The 21,631-nt window shown below is 35.6% G+C and overlaps 1 protein-coding gene across 1 annotated transcript; it reads right to left on the bottom strand.

Moving 5' to 3' along the window:
• Window positions 1–20,305: 20,305 nt before the first annotated feature.
• Window positions 20,306–20,835, bottom strand: HRG_06821 (uncharacterized protein; the record flags this gene model as incomplete). The annotated part of the gene is made up of 3 exons (XM_044865292.1): window positions 20,306–20,408; window positions 20,460–20,518; window positions 20,572–20,835. 3 exons carry the CDS (start codon window positions 20,833–20,835, stop codon window positions 20,306–20,308), a joined length of 426 nt encoding a protein of 141 aa, XP_044719254.1.
• Window positions 20,836–21,631: the final 796 nt, after the last annotated feature.

The raw sequence follows: 21,631 nt of genomic DNA, 5'->3' as shown, positions 1-21,631 counted from the left end.
ATCCTATTAAGGTATAAGAATAGTTTTCCTAAATTAGTTTTTACCCTATATATATACTACTATAATAAATTAGTAAAGAGTATATAAATCTACTTTAAGGAGGCTATAAGGAACGGTGTTCCTACTATAAATAAAGTAGCTATAATATACTCTCCCGATTATATAAGCTAATAAGTAGTATATTAATTATAGACAAAATCTTATCCTATAGAGTAAGAATCGCTCGTTATTTTGCATATTATTATGCATTAAACGGGTTGCCGGTCATCGTATAATCGGGAATCGAAGGAATAGAGCTAGCTTAGAATACTAGCTAAGACCTCTTAAGAACACCGGCACGACTAACCTCCTTTAAACACGAATATTAGTAGAACTAAGATACTTCTAGATTTACTCGAGGTATCACGGAATTCCTTAGTCTTAGGGCTATACGGCAGCCTAAATCTAGTCCTAAAAGGTTCTTCCGCTTAGCTATAATTGTCTATATAAGACAGCATGTCCGCTAGTAGATAGATAGAGAATTATTAACTTTAACACCTCTTCTATATACTAATATACTACTAATAAATTCCGTTGAAAATCCTACCTTATACTCCTTCTTCCCCTCTATTATATAGTTCTACGTAACTCCTTAATTTCCTAAAATTCCGCTTTTACTTATATACCTTAAGAAAGGTATAGTAATTAAAGGTATTATATAGCTAGCTATAAAGGTTAATAGTTATTATAAGCTTATTATAGCCTATATAATCCCTTAACTAAAGTTCCCTTAATCCTTAAGAAACCTTAGTTATTATATATAGAAGTTTAGGCCTATATAATACTAGGTCTACTATAATAATAGTTTTATAAGCGTAGGACTAAGTATATAAGCTTTATACTTAGCTTAAGAAGTCCTTACCTCTATCTTTATAAGAACTATATAATAAGTAAAGTAGGAGGAAGGCCGAGTAGCGGCTAATATAGCGGTCTATATAGTTAGCTTAGCGGATATTAATAAAGCCTTTTAGATAAAGAAGCTAAAGTCGGCCGCTAAGCTATAATAGTAGATACTAAAGCGCTTTTATAACCTTCTACTACTATTTAAGTCCTAGGAAGTAAATAAGCTTAACTTATATAAGCTAGGGGTAGACTATAGGATTATACTTTATATTAATAAGAAAGGGTAAGAACTACTTATACTATTTAGACCGCTATATAGTATATTATATATAGAGCTACTAGTACTAAAGAAGATACTAAGGGACCTCTTAATAAGGGTTTTATTTAAGTAAGTAGCTTTAAAGTAAGAGCGCTAGTCTTATTTATATATAAACTAAGGGGCGGGATATAGTTCTATTATAACTATAACGCCTAAAACGTAATTATAAGGCTAGACCGCTACCCCTTACCCTTAATCTTAGATATACTTTATAACCTCTTAAAGGTAAAGTAGTTTATAAAGCTAGATATAAATTAAGCGTTTTATAAAGTATAGATCTTAAAGAGTAATAAGTAAAAGATAGCGTTTTATATATACTATAGCTTATTTAAGTAGCTAGTAATACTTTTTAGCCTCTTAAGAGCGCCCGCTACCTTTTAGCGTTATATTAATAATATACTTTAAGACTTCCTTAATAGGTTCGCTTTTATATATATAGATAATATACTTATTTATATAAGCGGCTCTTATAAGGACTATATATAGAAAGTATAAAAGGTCTTAAAACGCCTCTAACTTTATAGGCTCTACCTTAACCTAAATAAGTATAAATTTAAGGTTAAAAAAGTTAAGTGCCTAAGCTTTATTATTTATATAAGTATAGGTATATAAGTAGATCTTATAAAGATCTAAGCGATCTAAGGCTAAGTAGCCCTAACTATATAAATAAGTATATAAAGCTTCCTTAGGTTTATAAACTATTATAGGATATTTATTAAAGGCTTCTCTTATATTATAATACCCTTAAATAAGATTACTAGGAAATAGACTGCCTTTTATTAAGGGCCTATATAGGAAGGAGCGTTCTATACGCTTAAGGACCTATTCTTATAAGCCTTAGTACTACTTTAGTAAGACTTCGATTAGTTTATATTAGTTAAAGTAGACTATAGTAGCTAGGCACTTAAAGGGACGCTCTCTTAAGAGGTAAATAAGCGGAAGTAACTAATAGCGTTCTACTCCTATAAGCTAACCTTAGTAAAGTAGAATTATACTATTTATAATAAGGAGATACTAGCGATTATTAGCTACCTTAAGTAGTAGTAAGCGGAGCTCTAAAGCTATAAGAGCTTTAAAGTTCTTATAGATTATAAGAACCTTAAGTACTTTATAACTTACTAATACCTTTTAAAGTAATAGGCCCGCTAAGTAAAGTACCTCTTATACTTTAACTTTATAATTAAGTACTAGCTAAGGTAAGACTTTATAGTACTAAACGCGCTTTCTTAATAAGATTAAGACCGGCTAATAAGAGTAGATATCGAAGCGTAAGACTTATAGCTTATCCTATAAGAAGCGCTATAAACCTATATAAGAGCTTCCTTAATAAAGGAAGGTATAAGGCTAATAAATAAGCGCCTCCTTATACCCCTACCTTAGTCTAGGAAGGAGGGATAGACTAGCCTTAGGGCGCGTATAGTAAGGGTATTTTAAGATAAAGCCTTTTAACGCTTATAAGATAGGATATTATCTTTTAACTATACTTATAAGAGTATACGCCGCGCTATTAAGTTTAGCGTATAATACTTAAATCTAAAGCTAAAGCTAAAAGTATAGGTAGCTAACTATTATATTAACTTATAAAGGCACTTATATTAATAGGGGAGACTATAAGTACCGGGTATACTATATATTATAGAAGCTAAGGAGAAGGATAAACTACTAAAGCTAAATAAGTAAAATAAGCTTTAAGGGAAGCTAGTTTAGCTTATATATAACTTTAGTATTATAGGTTACCTAGGCTAGTAAGGTATAATAGTAGGCCTTATAAGGGACTTTTACTAGCCCCTCTTATAGTACTATATTCGCTGTTTTTTTATAACTATAATATCTATAGCTATACTAAGATCTAAAGAGCATAGCTTAAAAGGCTACTTAAGTAGCTTTTAGTACTTAACTAGTTTTATATATATATATAGATAGACTTTATAATAGACCTCTTATTTATAAAAGGCGGTAACCGCTATATATAGGTAATTAAAGACCGACTTAGTAAGTTTATAATATTAAAGCTAATACTATTTATAAGAATAAAGTCTTATATAAAGCGCTTCCTATAATACTAAGCCCGCTTATATAGCTAGCTAGCCTCTATTATAAGTAATAAGAGATTAAATTAAACTAGCTACTTTTAATAGTACCTATACTAGCTACTTTAGATTATATAGCTACTTAGTATAGTATATTACTTATAAACTAATAAAGGGCTTAAGAGGGTTAACTAAGAGGTATAAGCTTACTTATAGGCTATTATAGCCTAAAACTAAGTAAACTAAGACTAGTAGCTCCCTATAGCCTAACTTACGTTAAATAGTAAACTATATACCTTTATTAAGATAGCCCTTTTCTATATAATATATAGCTTTAAACTACCTTTATTAGTTCCCTTTACTATAAATATAATAGTAAAGTAATATAGTAATTTATTATTAAAGGGCTATACCTCTATATTTATATAAAAGCTATAAGAGACTATAGATTATTACTAATCTATAATAGCCGCTATAGTATAAGATTAAGAGTAGTATATTAATAAGACTAGGGCTCTAGTAGATAGGTTTATAGTAAGAGATAAAGTATAGCTAGACCTTTATAACTATAAGTTAGTATAGCTAAAAAGGAAGCTTAACTAGCTATATATAAAGTTTATAATATAGAAAGTTATTAGCCTATAGGTTATAAAGATTAATAGTCTTTTAATAAGGGTCTATAATAAAATTAATATAGACTTCTTTTATAGAGCCTCCTTTAACTTATTACTTAAATAAGAAGTAGTAAATACTTAACTGCTTATAATTAAGGTAAAAGGAAAGGATAAGTTTAAGGTTAAAGAGATATAAGCCGCGTACTAGAAAAAGGTTAGTAAAGGGAAACGCTAAGAGGTCCTTATTAAGTAGTATAGGTATCTTAACCCTATATAAGAACCTATATATAAGTTTATAGGAGCTATAGCCCTTAATAAGTTTAAGGCTTTATTTAGGCTAATAAATAAGAATAATAGATTAATAAACTACTAATAGTAGCTTAAGCTAAAACTATAAAGTAGGTAAAGTAAAGTAAATAATTATAATAATATAAGTATAATAATATAAGTAGAGATAAAAATAGCGTTTATTTTAAGGTAAAGCCCTTAAACTAATTAAACTTACTCCTTATCTTTACCTTTATTATTATTATTATTATTATTATCCTTATTATCTTCCTCTACCTTATTAATAGCGGTAGCGCTCTTTAAATTACTTAAGTAGCCTTCTAGGCCCGCGAGCTAGTCGGTAGTAGTAGTAGCTTTAAGGGTAGAAAGGGTAGGGGGGAGGCGGCTAATAATAGCTATAAGGGTAGTAGTAAGTATAGCTAAGGGGACTACTAATAAGGTAATAGAGGTAGTATCCCTAGTATTAAGGGAGTTAATAGTAAAAGTAAAAGAGCTAAAAGAGAGGAACTTACTTAAGGATAAGGCCTTAGCGCTTAAGAGCGCGGAGATTATAATAAGCGGCAGCGGCGGTAGTAAGGCGCTTCTTAATAGCTCCTTATACCTACTTATACGCGCTAACCTTTTAAGCTAACGCTATAGCGAGTAAGATAAGAGGCGCTACTTTATAAGCGCGGCTAATATATATATACTAATAATAATTACTACTATAGTAGCGCCTAACTTAGTTAGCGTAAGGGAGCTCTTATAACGTATACTATATATAGGGGGCCGCGTAAGTAGCTCTAGCTTATACTTAGCGCTTATACTTTAAGAAGTTAGTAGAAAATAGCTATTATACTTACTAGGTAGCGGACTTATAAGGGTAGTAAAGGTAAAGGTAAGGGTAAAGGGGCTAGGCGTTATAAGCGTTAGCGGGGATAGCGTTATTACTTAAAAGGGCGATATAAAGGTAGCTAGTATAGTAGAAGTAGAAGTAGCGGCGGTAAGCGTAGTCGTAAGGGTATAAGTAAGAGCGGCGGTAGTAATAGAGTTATCGTTAGCCGCGCTTAGTATAGTATTAATAAATAACTTTATATACTTTAAGAAAAATAAAGAAAGAGAGAGAGAAGTAGATATATTTACTATAAAAGTTAGTATAGTAAACTATAGCCTTTTACTTTATAAGATAAGGGACTTATTAGTTAAAGTTATTATTATTACTATTACTATTATTATTACTATAGCTATTCTTATAAGTACTTATTAATAAGGTAGCTTATATAGCTAGGAATAAACTAATACCTTAAGTAAAGTAGAACTTACTTATTATTACTATTACTATAGTTAAAGAAGGAAGAGAAGAAAGGGAAGGAAGAAAAAAAGATACCTTTTTATATACCCTTTAATAAAGAAAGGCTACCTAAAGCTAAGGGGATAGGTAAACTAAGGCTTATATAGGTCTAGGCTAGCCGCTAGCCGCTTAAGGGCGTATATAATAAGCCGCGCCCTTATTTATATAGCCGGCCGGCTAATAAGTATAAAGCTAGCTACTAGCTACTTAAGTTAATAAGTATAAGGATAATAGGGCTAGTAGGGCTAGTATAATTAACGAAAAAAGGTAAGGTAGAGCTAGCGGTATAAGGAGCTTAAGGCTTAATTATATAAAAGCTATTAATAGGGTAGCGCCGCGCCGCGCTAAAAGAAAAGTATTATATAAAAGTCTTTAACTATTATAAGTTATAAGCTTAAGCTATAGCCTAAGCTATATAGTTATATATAAAAGGCTAGATCTTATATATATATATATAAGCTAGCTATATATAAAAAAGCTTAGTATAGCTTATTAATATTATCTTATAAATAGTACTTATATATATACCTTTACTTACTTTATAATACTTAGTAGCCCTATTAGCCTTATACTTATCCGACCTATATTTTAATACTTATAGTAGACCTAGCCCTAGCCTTAGTACTTTTTTCTTAAGGACTAGGCCTAAGGCTTTCTTTAGTAGGCCTTCTGGGCCCTTAAGGAAGCTTAAAAAGTTAAACCCTTTTATAAGACCCTTATAAAAGGGCTTAAAAAGGTAGCTATAAGGACCTTAGTATTATAAAGTAAGTAAAAGTATATATATAGGTACTATCTATAGGATAATATTAATAAGCTATATAGAGCTCTCTTATACGCGGCTAGCCTATATATATATATATAGGATCTAGCCCTTTATATATAACTATATAGCTTAGGCTATAGCTTAAGCTTATAACTTATAATAATTAAAGACTCTTATATAATACCCTCCCTTAAGCGTAGCGCGGCGTTACTTAATTAATAGCTTTTATACTATTAAGCCTATACCGCTAGCTCTACCTTACCTTTTTCTATTAATCGTGCTAGCCCTACTAGCCCTATTATCCCTATACTTATTAGCCTAGGTAGCTAGAACTAGGCTTTATACTTATTAGCTAGCTAGCTATTTAAATAAAAGCGTAACCTATTATATACGCCCCTAGGTAGCTAGTAGCTAGCCTAGACCTACGTAAGCCTTAGGTTACCTATCCCTTTAGCCTTAGGTAGCCTCTTTTACCTAGGGGTATATAAAGCGGTATCCCTTCTTTCTTCCTTTCTTTCCCTTTCCTTTTTCTTTAACTATAATAGTAATAATAATAAGTAAGTTCCGCTTTACTTAAGGTATTAGTTTATTCCTAGCTATATAGGCTACTTTATTAATATATACTTATAATAATAGCTATAATAGTAATAATAGCCTTAATAATAATAACTTTAACTAGTAAGTTCTCTACCTTATAAAGTAAGAGGCTATAATCTATAATACTATCTTCTATAATAAATATATTTACCTCCCCTTCCCTTACTTCCTCCTTCTTAGAGCGTATAAAGTTATTCGTCGACGCTATACTAAGTACGGCCGACGACGGCTCTACCGCTACCGCTACTCCTACCCGCGCCCCCGCGACCGCGCTTACCGCCGCCGCCTCTACCTTTACTACGCTAGCCGCCTTTATATCGCCCTTCTAAGTAATAACGCCGTCCCTACCGCCGGCTATAACGCCCGGCCCCTTTACCCCTACCTCTACCTCTACTACCTTTATAAGTCCGCTACCTAGCGAGTATAATAGCTATTTTCCGCTAACTTCTTAAAGTATAAACGCTAAGTATAGGCCGGAGCCGCCCGCGCGGCCCCTTATATATAGTACGCGTTATAGGAGCTCCCTTACGCTAACTAAGTCGGGCGCCGCTATAGCGGTAGTTATTATTAATATACGTATACCGGCCGCGCTTATAAGGCAGCGCCTCTTATCTTACTTACTATAGCGTTAGCTTAAAAGGCTAGCGCGTATAAGTAGGTATAGGGGGCTACTAAGAAGCGCCTTACCGCCGCCGCCGCCGCCTATTATAATCTCCGCGCCCTTAAGCGCTAGGGCCTTATCCCTAAGTAAGTTCCTCTTCTTTAGCTCTTTTACTTCCGCTATTAACTCTCTTAGTACTAAGGATACTACCTTTATTACTTTATCGGCGGTCTCCTTAGCCGTGCCCGCTACCGCCCCCGCCGCTATTACTAGCTGGCCCCCCCCCGCTCCTAGAGCCCTTAGAGCCGCCGCTACCGCTAACTAGCTCGCGGGCTTAAAGGGCCGCTTAAGCGCCTTAAAGAGCGCCGCCGCCGCTAATAAAGTAAAGGATAATAATAAGGATAAGGATAAAGATAATAATAAGAATAAGAAGTAGGTCTAGGTAGTCTAAGGGCTCTACCTTAAAATAAACGCTATTTTTATCTCTACTTATATTATTATACTCGCGTTATTATAACTACCTACTCTACTTTACCTACTTTATAGTCTTAGCCTAGGCTATTATTAGTAGTCTATTAGTTTATTATTCTCGTTTATTATTTTAAATAAAGCTTTAAACTTATTAAGGGCTATAGTTCCTATAAACTCATATATAAGTTCTTATATAAGGTTAAGATACCTATACTACTTAACGAGGACCTTCTAGCGTTTTCCCTTACTAACCCTTTTTTAGCGCATAGCTTATATCTCTTTAACCTTAAACTTATCCTCTTCTTTTACTTTAATTATAAGCGGCTAAGTATCTACTACTTCTTATTTAAGTAGTAAGTTAAAGGAAGCTCTATAAAGGAGGTCTATATTAATCTTATTATAAACCCCTATTAAAAGACTATTAAGCTCTATAACCTATAGGCTAATAACCCTTTATACTATAAACTTTATATATAGCTAGTTAAGCTTCTTTTTTTTTAGCTATACTAACTTATAGTTATAGAGGTCTAGCTATACCTTATCCTTTACTATAAACCTATTTACTAGGGCCCTAGTCTTATTAGTATACTACTCTTAATCTTATACCGCGGCGGCTATTATAGATTAGTAATAATCTACAGTCTTTTATAGTATTTATATAAATATAAAGGCGCGGCCCTTTAATAATAAATTACTATACTACTTTACTACTATATCTATAGTAAAGGGAACTAGTAAGGGTAGTTTAAAGCTATATATTATAAAGAAAGGGGCTATCTTAATAAAGGTATATAGTTTACTATTTAATATAAGTTAGGCTATAAGGAGCTACTAGTCTTAGTCTACTTAGTTATAGGCTATAATAGCTTATAAGTAAGCTTATACCTTTTAGTTAACCCTTTTAGGCCTTTTATTAGTCTATAAGTAATATACTATACTAAGTAGCTATATAATCTAAAGTAGCTAGTATAAGTAATACTAAAAGTAGCTAGTTTAATTTAATCCCTTATCGCTTATAATAAAGGCTAGTTAGCTATATAAGCGGGCTTAGTATTATAAGAAGCGCTCTATATAAGACTCTATATCTATAAACGGTATTAGCTTTAATACTATAGACTTATTAAGTCGGTCCTTAATTACTTATATATAGCGGTTACTACTTTCTATAAGTAGGAGGTCTGTTATAAAGTCTATATATATATATATATAGAACCGGTTAGGTACTAAATGCTACTTAAGTAGCCCTTTAAGCTATGCCCTTTAAATCTTAGTATAGCTATAAATATCGTAGTTATAAAGGAAGCGGCGAATATAGTACTATAGGAGGGGCTAGTAGAAATCCCTTATAAGGCCTACTACTATACCTTACTAACCTAGGTAGCTTATAATACTAGAGTTATACTATAATACTAAAGTTATAGACTAGCTAAACTAGCTTCCTTTAAAGCTTATTCTATTTATCTAGCTCTAGCGGTCTATCCTTCTCCCTAGCTTCTATAGTATATAGCGCGCCTAGCACCTATAGTCTCCCCTATTAATATAGATGCCCTTATAGGTTAATATAATAGTCGGCTACTTATACCTTTAGCTTTAGCTTTAAATTAAAGCGTTAAGCGCCGGACTTAATAGCGCGGCGTACGCTCTTATAGGTACGGTCTAAAGATAATATCCTATCCTATAAGTATTAAAGAACCTTATCTTAGAATACCTACGCTATACGCGCCCTTAGGCCGGTCTATCCCTCCTTACTAAGCTAAGGTAAAGGTATAAGGAAAGGCTTATCTATTAGCGCCGCGCCTTCCTTTACTAAGGAAGCTCTTATATAAGTCTATAGCGCTTCTTATAAGATAAGCTATAGATCCTAGGCCTTAATATCCGCTCCTATTAGCTGGTCTAAATCCCTTTAAGAAAGCGTATCTAAGACTATAGAGTCCTACCTTAGCTAGTACTTAATCGAGAAGTTAAAGTATAAGAGATACTCCGCTTAGCGGGCTTACCGCTTTAAGAGGTACTAGTAGGTTATAGAGTACTTAAGGTTAATATAGTCTATAAGAACCTTAAAGCTCTTATAGCTCTAAAGCTCTACTTACTATTACTTAAGGTAGCTAATAATCGCTAGTATCTCTTTATTATAAATAGCGTAATTCCGCTCTACTAAGGTTAGCTTATAAGAGTAGAACGCTACTAGTTACGTTTACCTATCTACCTCCTAAGAGAGCGTTCCTTTAAGTGCCTAGCCGCTATAGTCCGCTTCGACTAACGTAGACCGGTTAAAGTCCTACTAAAGTAATACTAGGGCTTATAAGAATAGGTCCTTAAGCGTATAGAACGCTCCTTCCTATATAGGCCCTTAATAAAAGGCAGTCTATTTCCTAGTAATCTTATTTAAGGGTATTATAATATAAGAGAAGCCCTTAATAAATATCCTATAATAGTTTATAAACCTAAGGAAGCTTTATACGCTTATTTATATAGTTAGGGCCGCTTAGTCTTAGATCGCTTAGATCTTTATAAGATCCGCTTATATACCTACGCCTATATAAATAATAAAGCCTAGGTACTTAACCCTCTTAACTTTAAATTTATACTTATCTAGGTTAAGGTAGAGCCTATAAAGTTAAAGGCGCTCTAGGACCCTCTATACTTTCTATATATAGTCCTTATAAGAGCCGCTTATATAGATAAGGATATTATCTATATATATAAAGGCGAACTTATTAAAGAAGTCCTGAAGTATATTATTAATATAATACTAGAAGAAAGCGGGCGCTCTTAAGAGGCTAAAGGGTATTATAAGCTACTTAAATAAGCTATAGCGTATATAGAATACTATCTTTTACTTATTACCCTTTAAGATCTATACTTTATAAAACGCTTATTTTATATCTAGCTTCGTAAACTACTTTACCTTTAAAAGGTTATAGAGTATATCTAAGATTAAGGGTAAGGGGTAGCGGTCTAGCTTTATAATTACGTTTAAAGCCCTATAGTTATAATAGAACTATATCCCGCCCTTTAGTTTATATACGAATAAGACTAGCGCTCTTACTTTAAAGCTACTTACTTAAATAAACCCCTTATTTAAGAGGTCTTTTAGCGTTTTCTTTAGTACTAATAGCTCTACGTATAATATACTATATAGCGGTTTAAACGGTATAGGTAGTTCCTACCCCTTCTTATTAGTATAGAGTACGATCCTATAGTTTACCTTTAGCTTATATAGGTTAAGCTTATCCGCTTCCTAGGACTTAAATAGTAGTAGGAGGTTATAAAAGCGCTTTAATATTTACTACTATAGCTTAGAAGGCGACTTTAGCTTCTTTATCTAAAGGGCCTTATTAATATCCGCTAAGCTAAATATATAGACCGCTATATTAGCCGCTACCTAGCCTTACTCCCGCTTTACTTATTATATAGTTCTTATAAAAATAGAGGTAAGGACTTCTTATACTAAGTATAAAGCTTATACGCTTAGTCCTACGCCTATAGAACTATCGTTATAGCGGACCTACTATTATATAGGCCTAAACTATAGCTTCTTTTAATATAAAACTAAGTATAACTCTATATATAATAACTAAGATTTCCTAAGGATTAAGGGAAACTCTAGTTAAAGGATTATATAGGCTACGATAAGCTTATAATAACCGTCGACCTCTATAGCTAGCTATATAATACCCTTAATTACTATACTTTCTATCGCGCTTAAGGCGCTCTTTACTTACCTTAAGGTAATCTTTTCTACTAATACTTATATCTCTTATATAAGCGCCTCGTTAACTATAGTATAGTACTAGTAGCCCTTATTTATAAGGGTAGTAATAAGTAAGGAGTTATTAATTATAACCTATATTAAAGTAGGCTCCTTTTTTATATAAGCGGATAATTCCTCTTTCTCTTTTACTAGTACTAGTAATTAAGGCTTTAGAGCCTATCTTTACTTTAGAGCTACTCTTTTCCCTTTAGGCCTAGGGGGGCGGAGTCCTTATTATCGTTTAAGGTAAGGAGCGGTTCTATCTTTACTACTTAAACCGCTATAGGCCGCTTAGCTAAAAAGAAGGGGCATTTTAATATAAAGTATATAGATACTCTATAATATAGGTAGCGGCCGTTAGCCTTCCTCTTTTTAATTTCCTCGCTTATTACTTACTTCGCCCGCTACTTAAAGTATAAGGCGGTATAAAGGGTAGTTAACGGCGTCTTTTTACCGCGTTTAGCCTAGTCTATATAAGTAGCTAATATTAAGGTATCCCTATCTATATTAATAGCTAGTTATTCGTCTTATAAAGGGGCGGTAATCTTATCGCTACTATATAGCGTATACTTATAGAGCTTTTAGAAATATAGCGTTTACTTATAGCCCTAAGCTACTTTTATTAACCGGCTTATATACTTACTATAGTTAGTAGGTATAATTATAGGGATAAGTAGCTCTTATAAGGCTAGTATAATCGAATTCTATAGCTATATAAGCTTCGCGCTATCTTCCTATACTATAGTCCCTACTACTTATAAGAGCGTCTCTTTAAAATTAAGAAGGAATTTACTAAAGGTTTATCTATCTCTTTACTTAAGGGTCTATAGCTTATCTTACGCCTTCTCTTACTCTTATACGTTGCCGAATATATATATAAGGTATTAAAAGAAGTCTTATAGGTCGCGTCTACCTTTAAGGCCGCCCTTATCTTAGAATCTAGAGATCCGCTATATCTAGGGCTCTAGTAGCGTATAAAGGAGTAAATACTACGCTATATCTCGATAGCTATTTAGGCCCTATTTCTTATTAGTTATAAACTTCGTCTATAGCTAGCTAAGGAAGAAGTAAAAGGACTCTAGCTTACCGTCCTAAGTTAGCTAAGGGAGCGGCTTCCGCGTCGGTAGTATTACCGCTATAACTAGCGTTATAGAGGTCGTAGGGGTTAAAGCTAGTCTCGTAGACGGCTCCCTTAGTATAGCGAGAACCTCGTCCTTCTCGCTAGCTATCGCGCTTTTAATCGCTTCTAGGATAGCTATAATACTTCCTATCTATCTAAGGAGGGGCGGAGTACTTCTTTAAGGGGAAGGCGCTTTCTTTAAAGAGATATCTATTAAATCTATTAGTTAATTACTTATAATATTATAGAGTAAGTAGAGGCGTATATATAGGTACCGTCTATAAGATAATATTAATAAGCTATATAAAGCTCTCTTATACGCGGCTAGCCTATATATATACGTATAGGATCTAGCCCTCTATATATAACTATATAGCTTAGGCTATAGCTTAAGCTTATAACTTATAATAGTTAAAGACTCTTATACTTAGACCGCTAATAGCCCTTATAATAGCTCCTATACTAGCTTAAGGCTACTTAGTAGCTTAAAGCTATTTAAGGTAACTTTAAAGTAAGCTTATAAGCTAAGGTTACTATAAAAAAAGCGCTTAAGGCCCTAGCTAAGGCCCTAGTAAAAGCCTTAGCTAAAACCTATTAAAAGGTATAAGTAATAAGTATAGGATTAGGTAATTAATAACCTAAGTAAAAAGAGCGGTCGAAGGAGTATAAAGTAGGTCTTTATTAAGAATTTATAATAAGTATATAAGGGGCTAAATAATATATTAAAAGAATAACCCTTATAGTATAGTAGTTATATACCTAAGAAGCTTACTAGCTATAATACTAAAGTCGGTTTAAATCTAGCTAAAGGCACGATTAATTTTTAGTTAGACTAATAAACTATACTAACCTACTTATTAATTAGCTAATTAGCGCTTTTAGAAGCGCTTATAAATATACTAGTAGTTTAGCCCCGCTATAAGTAAGCTAGCCTAGACCTTACTTATTTAGACCTAGAGACGAATTTATTAAGACCTCCCTTTAACCCTAGTCTAGGCCCCTTAACTAGGAAAATAAAAACCTAGGGCTAATACTAGTAACTTAATAAGTATAACGTAAGGCTAGTACGATAACCTAACTACTAGCTTAGCTAAAGGCCGGTATTAATAAAAATAGCCTACTAAGCCTTATAGCGGAAAGGTAAGGTAGAGCTTAGGAAGATATTATTATAGGATAAGGTTAAAGATAATTATATAATTAACTATTAACTATTAACTAAAAACGCCTATACTATTAATTAATACTATATACCCTACGTATATAAAAAAGTTACTTTCTAAGGTAACTTTATAGTAAGGCTAATATAATTCTAACTAACTATAATAATACCTAAGATAGCTAGTATAAGTCTTAAGGTATATAAGTAAAAGCGGAATTTTAGGAGATTAAGGAATTACGTAAGCCTACGTAATAGAAGGGAAGAAGGAGTATAAGGTAGGATTTTTAATAGAATTTATTAGTAGTATATTAGTGTATAGAAGAGGTGTTAAAGTTAATAATACTCTATCTATCTACTAGCGGACATACTGTCTTATATAGACAATTATAGCTAAACGGAAGAACCTTTCGGGACTAGATTTAGGCTGCCGTATAGCCCTAAGACTAGGGAATTCCGTGATACCTCGAGTAAGTCTAGAAGGGTCTTAGTTCCACTAATATTCGTGTTTAAAGGAGGTTTATCGTGCCGGTGTTCTTAAGAGGTCTTAGCTAGTATTCTAAGCTAGCTCTGTTCCTTCGATTCCCGATTATACGATAACCGGCACCCCGTTTAATGCATAATAATATGCAAAATAACGAGCGATTCTTGCTCTATAGGATAAGATTTTGTCTATAATTAATATACTACTTATTAGCTTATATAATCGGGAGAGTATATTATAGCTGCTTTATTTATAGTAGGAACACCGTTCCTTATAGCCTCCCTTAAAGAGTAGATTTATATACTCTTTACTAATTTATTTATAGTAGTATATATATAGGGTAAAAACCTAATTTAGGAAAACTATTCTTATACCTTAATAGGATATATAAAACCCTATTCTTTCTTAGGGAAAGAAAATCCTTAGGTATATACTAATAGAAAAACCTATAGTAGGAAAAATCTATAGTTATAATAATTATTTATAGGATAACCTTATATAAGGTAAAACCTATTATTACTAGGAAAATCTTAATAGATAAAAACCTAGTAAATATTTCTCTAAGAAACCTAAAAAGGAAAAACCTAGTAGGGGAAAGATATAGAAAGTATAAGAAATATCTAAAACCCCCTTTTAATTACTTAGGAACTTATATTAAGGATAGACCGTCTCTAAATTTATAGAGTAATCTAGGTCTTAATTCCTTTATAAAAATATTAGCTATATTATCTTTTAATTTAATATAAAAAACTTTAATTTCCCCTTCTCTTATAGTTCTAGTATAGTAGTAGGCTAATCTTATATACTTAGACCTTTTATAAAATTCCGGATTTTCTACTAATTTAATAGCAGTAGTATTATCCGTTAAAATAGGAGGTATAGTATTAAGAATCTTAATAGATATATCCTTAGTAATATTTTTAAAAAGTATATTTAAATAAATAGCTTCTTTATTTGCCTCCCTAAGGCTAATATACTCTACTTCGTAGGTAGAAAGGGCAACGGCTTTCTACTTATTGTAAGCCTAGCTTATTATATTATTATATATATAAAAATAGTAACCGGAAAAGGATTTTCCGTCCGTTAAATCCGACGCCTAGCTAGAGTCGGTAAAACCCTTTATATATAGATAGGTAAAAGGGATATTGCAATTATATTTAATCTTTAAGCTAGGGAATTTATTTAAATATTTCTAAATTATATTTAAAGCCTTAAATACGTTTAGTCGGGCTTAGCATGAATCTAGCATAGGAAACTATAGAATATAAGATATCTAGCCTAGTAAATAAGGCTAAGTATAATAGAGATCCTATTTCTTTCTAAAATTATAATATATCTTCCTTAGAAGGTAATTCCTTTGCTTTTATAAGCTTAAAGCCTACTATAGTAGGTAAATTCGAAGTTCTAAACCTTCTTTATTAAATTCCTTTAATTTATTTAGGTATAATTTTCTTAGGATATATATAGCTCTTTATTCTCTCGGTTTATTATAATATTTAGACCTAAGAAGTCTTTTATATCTCCTAAGATAGTAAAATCTAGGAATTTAAATAATTCTTTAAATAATCTTTCTTTTATTATAGATTTAGAGGGCCCTACTATAAGAAAGTCGTCGACGTAAATTAATAAGGCTATACTATAGTCCTTATTTATAAATACTCCTTTATTTATTAAAAGAGGAAGAAATCCGAGATTATTTAGTATAATTTTTAAATGATTATACTAGAGCTTAGGACTTTATTTTAGGCTATATAATGCTTTCTTTAGCTTTGCTTTAATTTAGCCGGTTTAATATAGGTCTAGGAATTTAGTTAATTTAATTCCTTTAGCTCTATAAGCTAATCTATATTTTAAATAATATTCTTTAAGAGCGTATTCTTCGCCTATAGGAAGATCGATATATACTTCGCTATCTATATCGGTATATATAAAGGCATTTATTATATCTATCTATAAAGCTTCGAATTCGTTAATAATAGCTAAAATAAGTAGAATTCTAATAGATTTAGGTCTAGCCGTAGTCGAGAAGGTATCTAGGAAATCTAAGCTATAGATCTACTTAAATCCCTATATTACGAAACGGGCTTTATATTTTATTATATTATTTTAAATATCCTTCTTAATAGTATAGACCTAGCGGCCTCCTATAGCCTCCCTATCTTTAAGGAGGTAGGAAAATTCCTAAGTTTTATATTTAATTAGCTAGCTAATTTCCTTAATTATAGCTTCTTTCTAAAATACTACTTTAGGGCTATTTATTGCCTGTTTATAAGTCTTTAGAATTTTTAGATCCTGATTTTCTATACTAGCTAGAATTAACTCTATAAAATCGCAGTTTAGAAATAAATTAATATTAGGGTATTTAATATAGTGTGACGACCGGTGATATTCCCAAGGGATAAACCTGTCGTGGGGTTTATGTTGGCAGATACAACAGGGCGTGGTCTGAGCAATGATAAGTATGTCACGTTGGTGATGAGTCGGAGGTCGTAGACCGTAGACTGTAACCAGGTAATCAAGTGATCGGAATCAGAGATGAGATCGTGATAGGGATCGTAATGATTGTGTTGAAAGCTAAAGAGCTATCTAGTCTAAAGGAGTGGAATTGGGTGTCCTTATATACCCAGTGGTCCTTCGTGGATCATTCAGCGAACGTGATGATCCTGTTCACGGATCGTTGGATCATTGAGACGATCCAATGATCCTGTACATCGTCGTTGGATCATCGAGATGATCCAATGAGCCGGATCGTTGGGATCACCAAGTGATCAAATGATCCATCACGTGACTTCGCGGGATCCTGTACCTCCGTCACGTGTCGGCCTTGTTGAGGGCTGCTTGTGACCAACCGTTGGTCGGGTCGTAACATCAGGTCTCCCCCTCTTTTGGTCTTGCCCTCAAGACCTGCTTTAGCCGCCGTGTCGCGTATCCTGGCTGTCTTTCTGCGTGAGTGTGTGTGTTTTTTCTTTCCTTCCTTCATCATCATGGCCCGTCATGCCGTCTGACCGTGTTCTTAAGAATCGCTTCAAACCTCGTTCTTCCAAGACAGAGCAGCGCAACGCCCTTCTCGGCGTTATACTGGGAAGTTCCGCCATCATGCCTGAAGCATGCTCGTCTTGCCGTTCTCGTGGTTTCACGGATTGCCAAATATCGGTGTCCGACTCGTCACGTTGTTATGACTGCGTTCGCCTGAACCTATCCTACTGCGATGCCAAGGGCTTTCGGTCCAGCAGCTCCGCAAGATTGGCGCACAGCACCAAAAATAGAGTCTGAGCTCGAGGCTGCGGAGGAGGAGCGTCGCAAGTTGGATGCCAAAGTGGAGCGGTTGCGGAAGCAAAAGAAGATGTGGTTCGAGAGAATGATGCAGGCGGTTTCTCGTGGTCTTGATAGTGTCGAGGAGTTGGAGCGCGTCGAGCGCGAGGAAGCGGAGAGGGAGCAGCGTCGAGTTAGTGAGGTGCAGCCGTGTTCCCCTCATTCTGATCGGTTGCCTTCGGAGTTTGTCGGAGACTGGGACGCTGTCCACCCCGAGGTAGCGCTCTCTCCGTCTTTTCTGGCTGACCTTGGGTTCGTTGGTGGAACTGCCGAAGTAGGGAGCCGCAGTGCGTCAGGTGCTTGAGTGGTTCCCAGGTATTTTCCTCTGGTCCGTATTCTTTCCATTTAACAAGGTATTCTTGTTGCTGACCTTGTCTTCTTGTATCCAGTATTTGTTCGGCTTCGTATTCTTGATCATCGTCGACTTCGATTTTGTCCTGTAGTTTGGCGTCTCGTGGTGCTGGTTCCAATAATGAGATATGAAATATCGGGTGTATCCGCATTGTTGTTGGTAGCGAAAGTTCGTAGTTGACTTTTGAAATGGTTTTCTTGACCTTGAACGGTCCAAGTTTCTTGAAATCCAATTTGTTGCTTGGTCGTTTTGTTTTGATGTTTCGTCGTACGAGGTAGACCATGTCTCCCTCTCGAAAGATTGGTCCCTGCAATCTTTTCCGATTGTAGTGAGTGGACATTCGTTCTCTGACGAATTGAAGTTCTTGTTGCATTTCTTCATGCAATTTTCGTAGCTGATCTGCTTGCAGTATCGCTCGTTCCGCTTGTGGTCCTTGTCGAGTGACCTTGAATGCTTCTGGGTTGTATCCGTAATTGGCGTATGCTGGTGAGAGCTTGGTTGTCTCTGTGACTGAGCTGTTGTAAGCTAGTTGTGCCGTCGGTAGCCATTTAACCCAATCGTTTTGTTCGTAGCTGATGTAGCATCGTAAATATTGTTCAAGCGTTTGGTTGAGTCGTTCTGTTTGTCCATCTGTTTGTGGGTGATAAGCTGTGCTGAGCTTATGTTTCGTCCCCAATTGTGCCATGAGAGCTTGCAAAACTTGGCCACAAATGTGCTTCCTCTGTCAGAGACAATCTCGTTCGGTAGTCCGTGATTGCTGACAATAGTTCGTAGGAACACATATGCTAGCTCTTCTGCATTGCTTGCTTCTTTGTACGGCAAGAAGTATCCGTACTTCGTCAATCTGTCGGTAATGACGAATATGCTGTCGTACTTGACGTTGGTCATGGGTTCTTTTGACAGTGGTAGCTTCGTGACATGGTCGAAAGCTATTGAATCCCATGGTTTTTCTGGTACTGGTAGTGGTTGTAATTCTCCGTATGGCTTGTGTCGTTCAGCTTTGCTTCGTGCGCAAAGTTCGCATTTTCTGATAGTTTCGCTGATTCGTTTCTTCATCCGTGGAAAGTCGTAGATTCGTCGAATTCTTTCCATCGTCCTCCGGATTCCTTGGTGTCCGTGTGTCGGGTGTTCGTGAATTTCGCGTATAACTTCGTCCTGAAGTTCTTCTGGTACAAAGATCTTTCCTTGATGCTTTGCCAGGCCATCTTCCCAAACAACTGGAAGTGGTTCCCAATCAACCTTATCGTAGGCTTGTTGGATCTTCTTCGTAAGGCCTTCGTCTGGATTGACCTTGAAGATTGCGTTAAGCTGTCGTTGTTGCATATTCCTTCATTGTTGAGCTCAAGGAGTTGTCCTTTCACAATAGGTGCTCCTGTGTCGTAGTCGGATCGTCGGCTGAGGGCATCAGCTCGACCGTTTTCTGTTCCTTTTCTGTGGATTATTTCGTAGTCGAATTCTGATAGACATTCGGCCCATCGGATCTGTCGTCCGTTCAATTGTTGCGTCGTCGCGAAATGTGAGATGTTTTGTGATCTGTGTAGACCTTGATTTTGTGTTTGCTTCCGAGAAGGTAGTGTCGAAATTCCTTAAAAGCTTGAATGATTGCGAGGAATTCTTTGTCGTAGATGGGGTAATTGAGTTCTGCGCCATGTAGCTTTTTCGAGTAGAATGCAATTGGTCGTAGTCTTCCTTCATCGTCCTTCTGTCCGATTTGTGCTCCTAGAGCAAAGTCTGATGCATCGGTTTCGAGTTCGATTTGTCGTTCTGGATCGAAGGTGGTTAAGACCGGTTCTTGCGTAATCGTCGTTTTGATGCATTCGAAAGCTTCGTTGGCTTTGTCGTCCCATGTAAACTCTTTTTCCTTCTTCGTTAAGTCGTGTAGTGGTGTTGCAATCTTTCCGAAATCTTTGATGAATCGTCGGTAGTAATTCGCAAATCCTAGGAAACTTTGTACGTCCTTGACGTTCTTTGGCGTTGGCCATTCTTTGACTGAGTTGATCTTGTCTTGTTGCATTCGTATCTCTCCTGGTGAGATCGTGTGTCCGAGGAAATCTACTTCCTGTGTGTGGAACTTGCTTTTTTCTGGTTCAACCAGTAACTTCGCATTCTGAAGTGCGCGGAGTACCTTGTGGACGTGTTCCTTGTGTTCTTCTAGGGTGTCCGAGAAGATTAGGATATCATCCAGGTATACTACCACAAAGATGTCCAAGTGTTCGCGTAGGACATTGTTGATCATCCGTTGAAGGTAGCTGGTGCATTTGTGAGTCCAAATGGCATTACCAGATATTCGAATAGTCCGAATTTCGTTCTGAAAGCTGTCATCCATTCGTGTCCCCTTTTCATGCGTATTAAGTTGTAGGCGCCTTTGAGATCGAGGGCCGTAAACCATTTTTTGCCGTGCAGTCGATCTCGTAGTTCCGATATAAGCGGTAATGGTGTTCGGTCCTTCATTGTAATATCGTTTAGGCGTCTGTAGTCGACAACTAGTCGTAGCTTGCCGTTTTCTTTGGAACAAACATGACTGGGTAGCCTGCTTCGGATGTTGATGTTCGTATGTATCCCTTTCGTAGATTCTCGTCGAGGTAGTCGCGTAGCGTTTGCAGTTGCTTTTCGTTTAGGTTGTAAATCTTATGGAACGTCGGCGTTCTTCCATCTTTGAGACAAATTTCGTGGTCCCATTGACTGTGTTCGGGTAACCCTGTCTCGAGTTCTTCCTTGAAGAGTTTGTCGTATTTCCGGTATTCCTGTGGGATGTTCTTCATTCTGTCTTGTGGGCTTTGTTCTTTCTTTTGAGAGCTGGTTTCCCTGACTCGAGCTCTTTGTTGATTTGTTCGAGGTCTTTCCTTAGAGTGGCAATAACTCTTCGGATCTTCTTGTTGTGTCCTTTGTTCTGTTTATGTCGGATGCCAGGTTGTACAGCCGTGTTGGTCAGTACGTGGGTCTTGTCAGTCGATTTTGTTGTGTCCGCCGGTTCGGTTGCTGTTTTCGTTTGTATCGCTGAAGCCCGTAATGATTTGCTTGAACGGTCATCCCTTTCGTCCTGTTCAGTGGCTAAATCATCGCAAAATTTTGCTTTCTCCCAAATCTGCTGGTCTTGGAAACTTGCGTCTTCGTTCCAACGCAGCTGGCCAGTTTTCCAGTTGATCAGTGGGTTGCTCTCCTGTAACCATGGAAGCCCTAACACAAGGTCGTGTTCTCCAATGTCCATGATGTCGAAGTCGACTCGTTCGTCGTGGCCCTGGATATTGATGTCGAGGTGATCAATCTCCATATCAATGATTCCGTTGTTATAGTTGAAGGCCTCTCCTTCGATATTCGTGAGTTCATATGGATCTTTCTTGTGTCTCCATGGGAGTCGGTAACGATTGATGACTCTAGGTGAAACGTAATTGCCCATCGCGCCGCAATCCAATAGTGCGTGTACGTGATGTCCCGCGATTTGGATGTCCAATACCATTTGGTTGCCATGGCTTGCCGTTGCCATGCATAGGGTCCTTGGATCTTGTCGTGTCGTGCCAGTCTGTAGCCCTTTACAGATGGCGTACCTCGTTTTTGCCT

Source organism: Hirsutella rhossiliensis (genome assembly GCF_020360975.1).
Source record: "Hirsutella rhossiliensis strain HR02 chromosome Unknown scaffold00007, whole genome shotgun sequence".
Taxonomy (NCBI): Eukaryota; Fungi; Ascomycota; class Sordariomycetes; order Hypocreales; family Ophiocordycipitaceae; genus Hirsutella; species Hirsutella rhossiliensis.
This window is presented reverse-complemented; position numbering and strand designations above follow the sequence as displayed.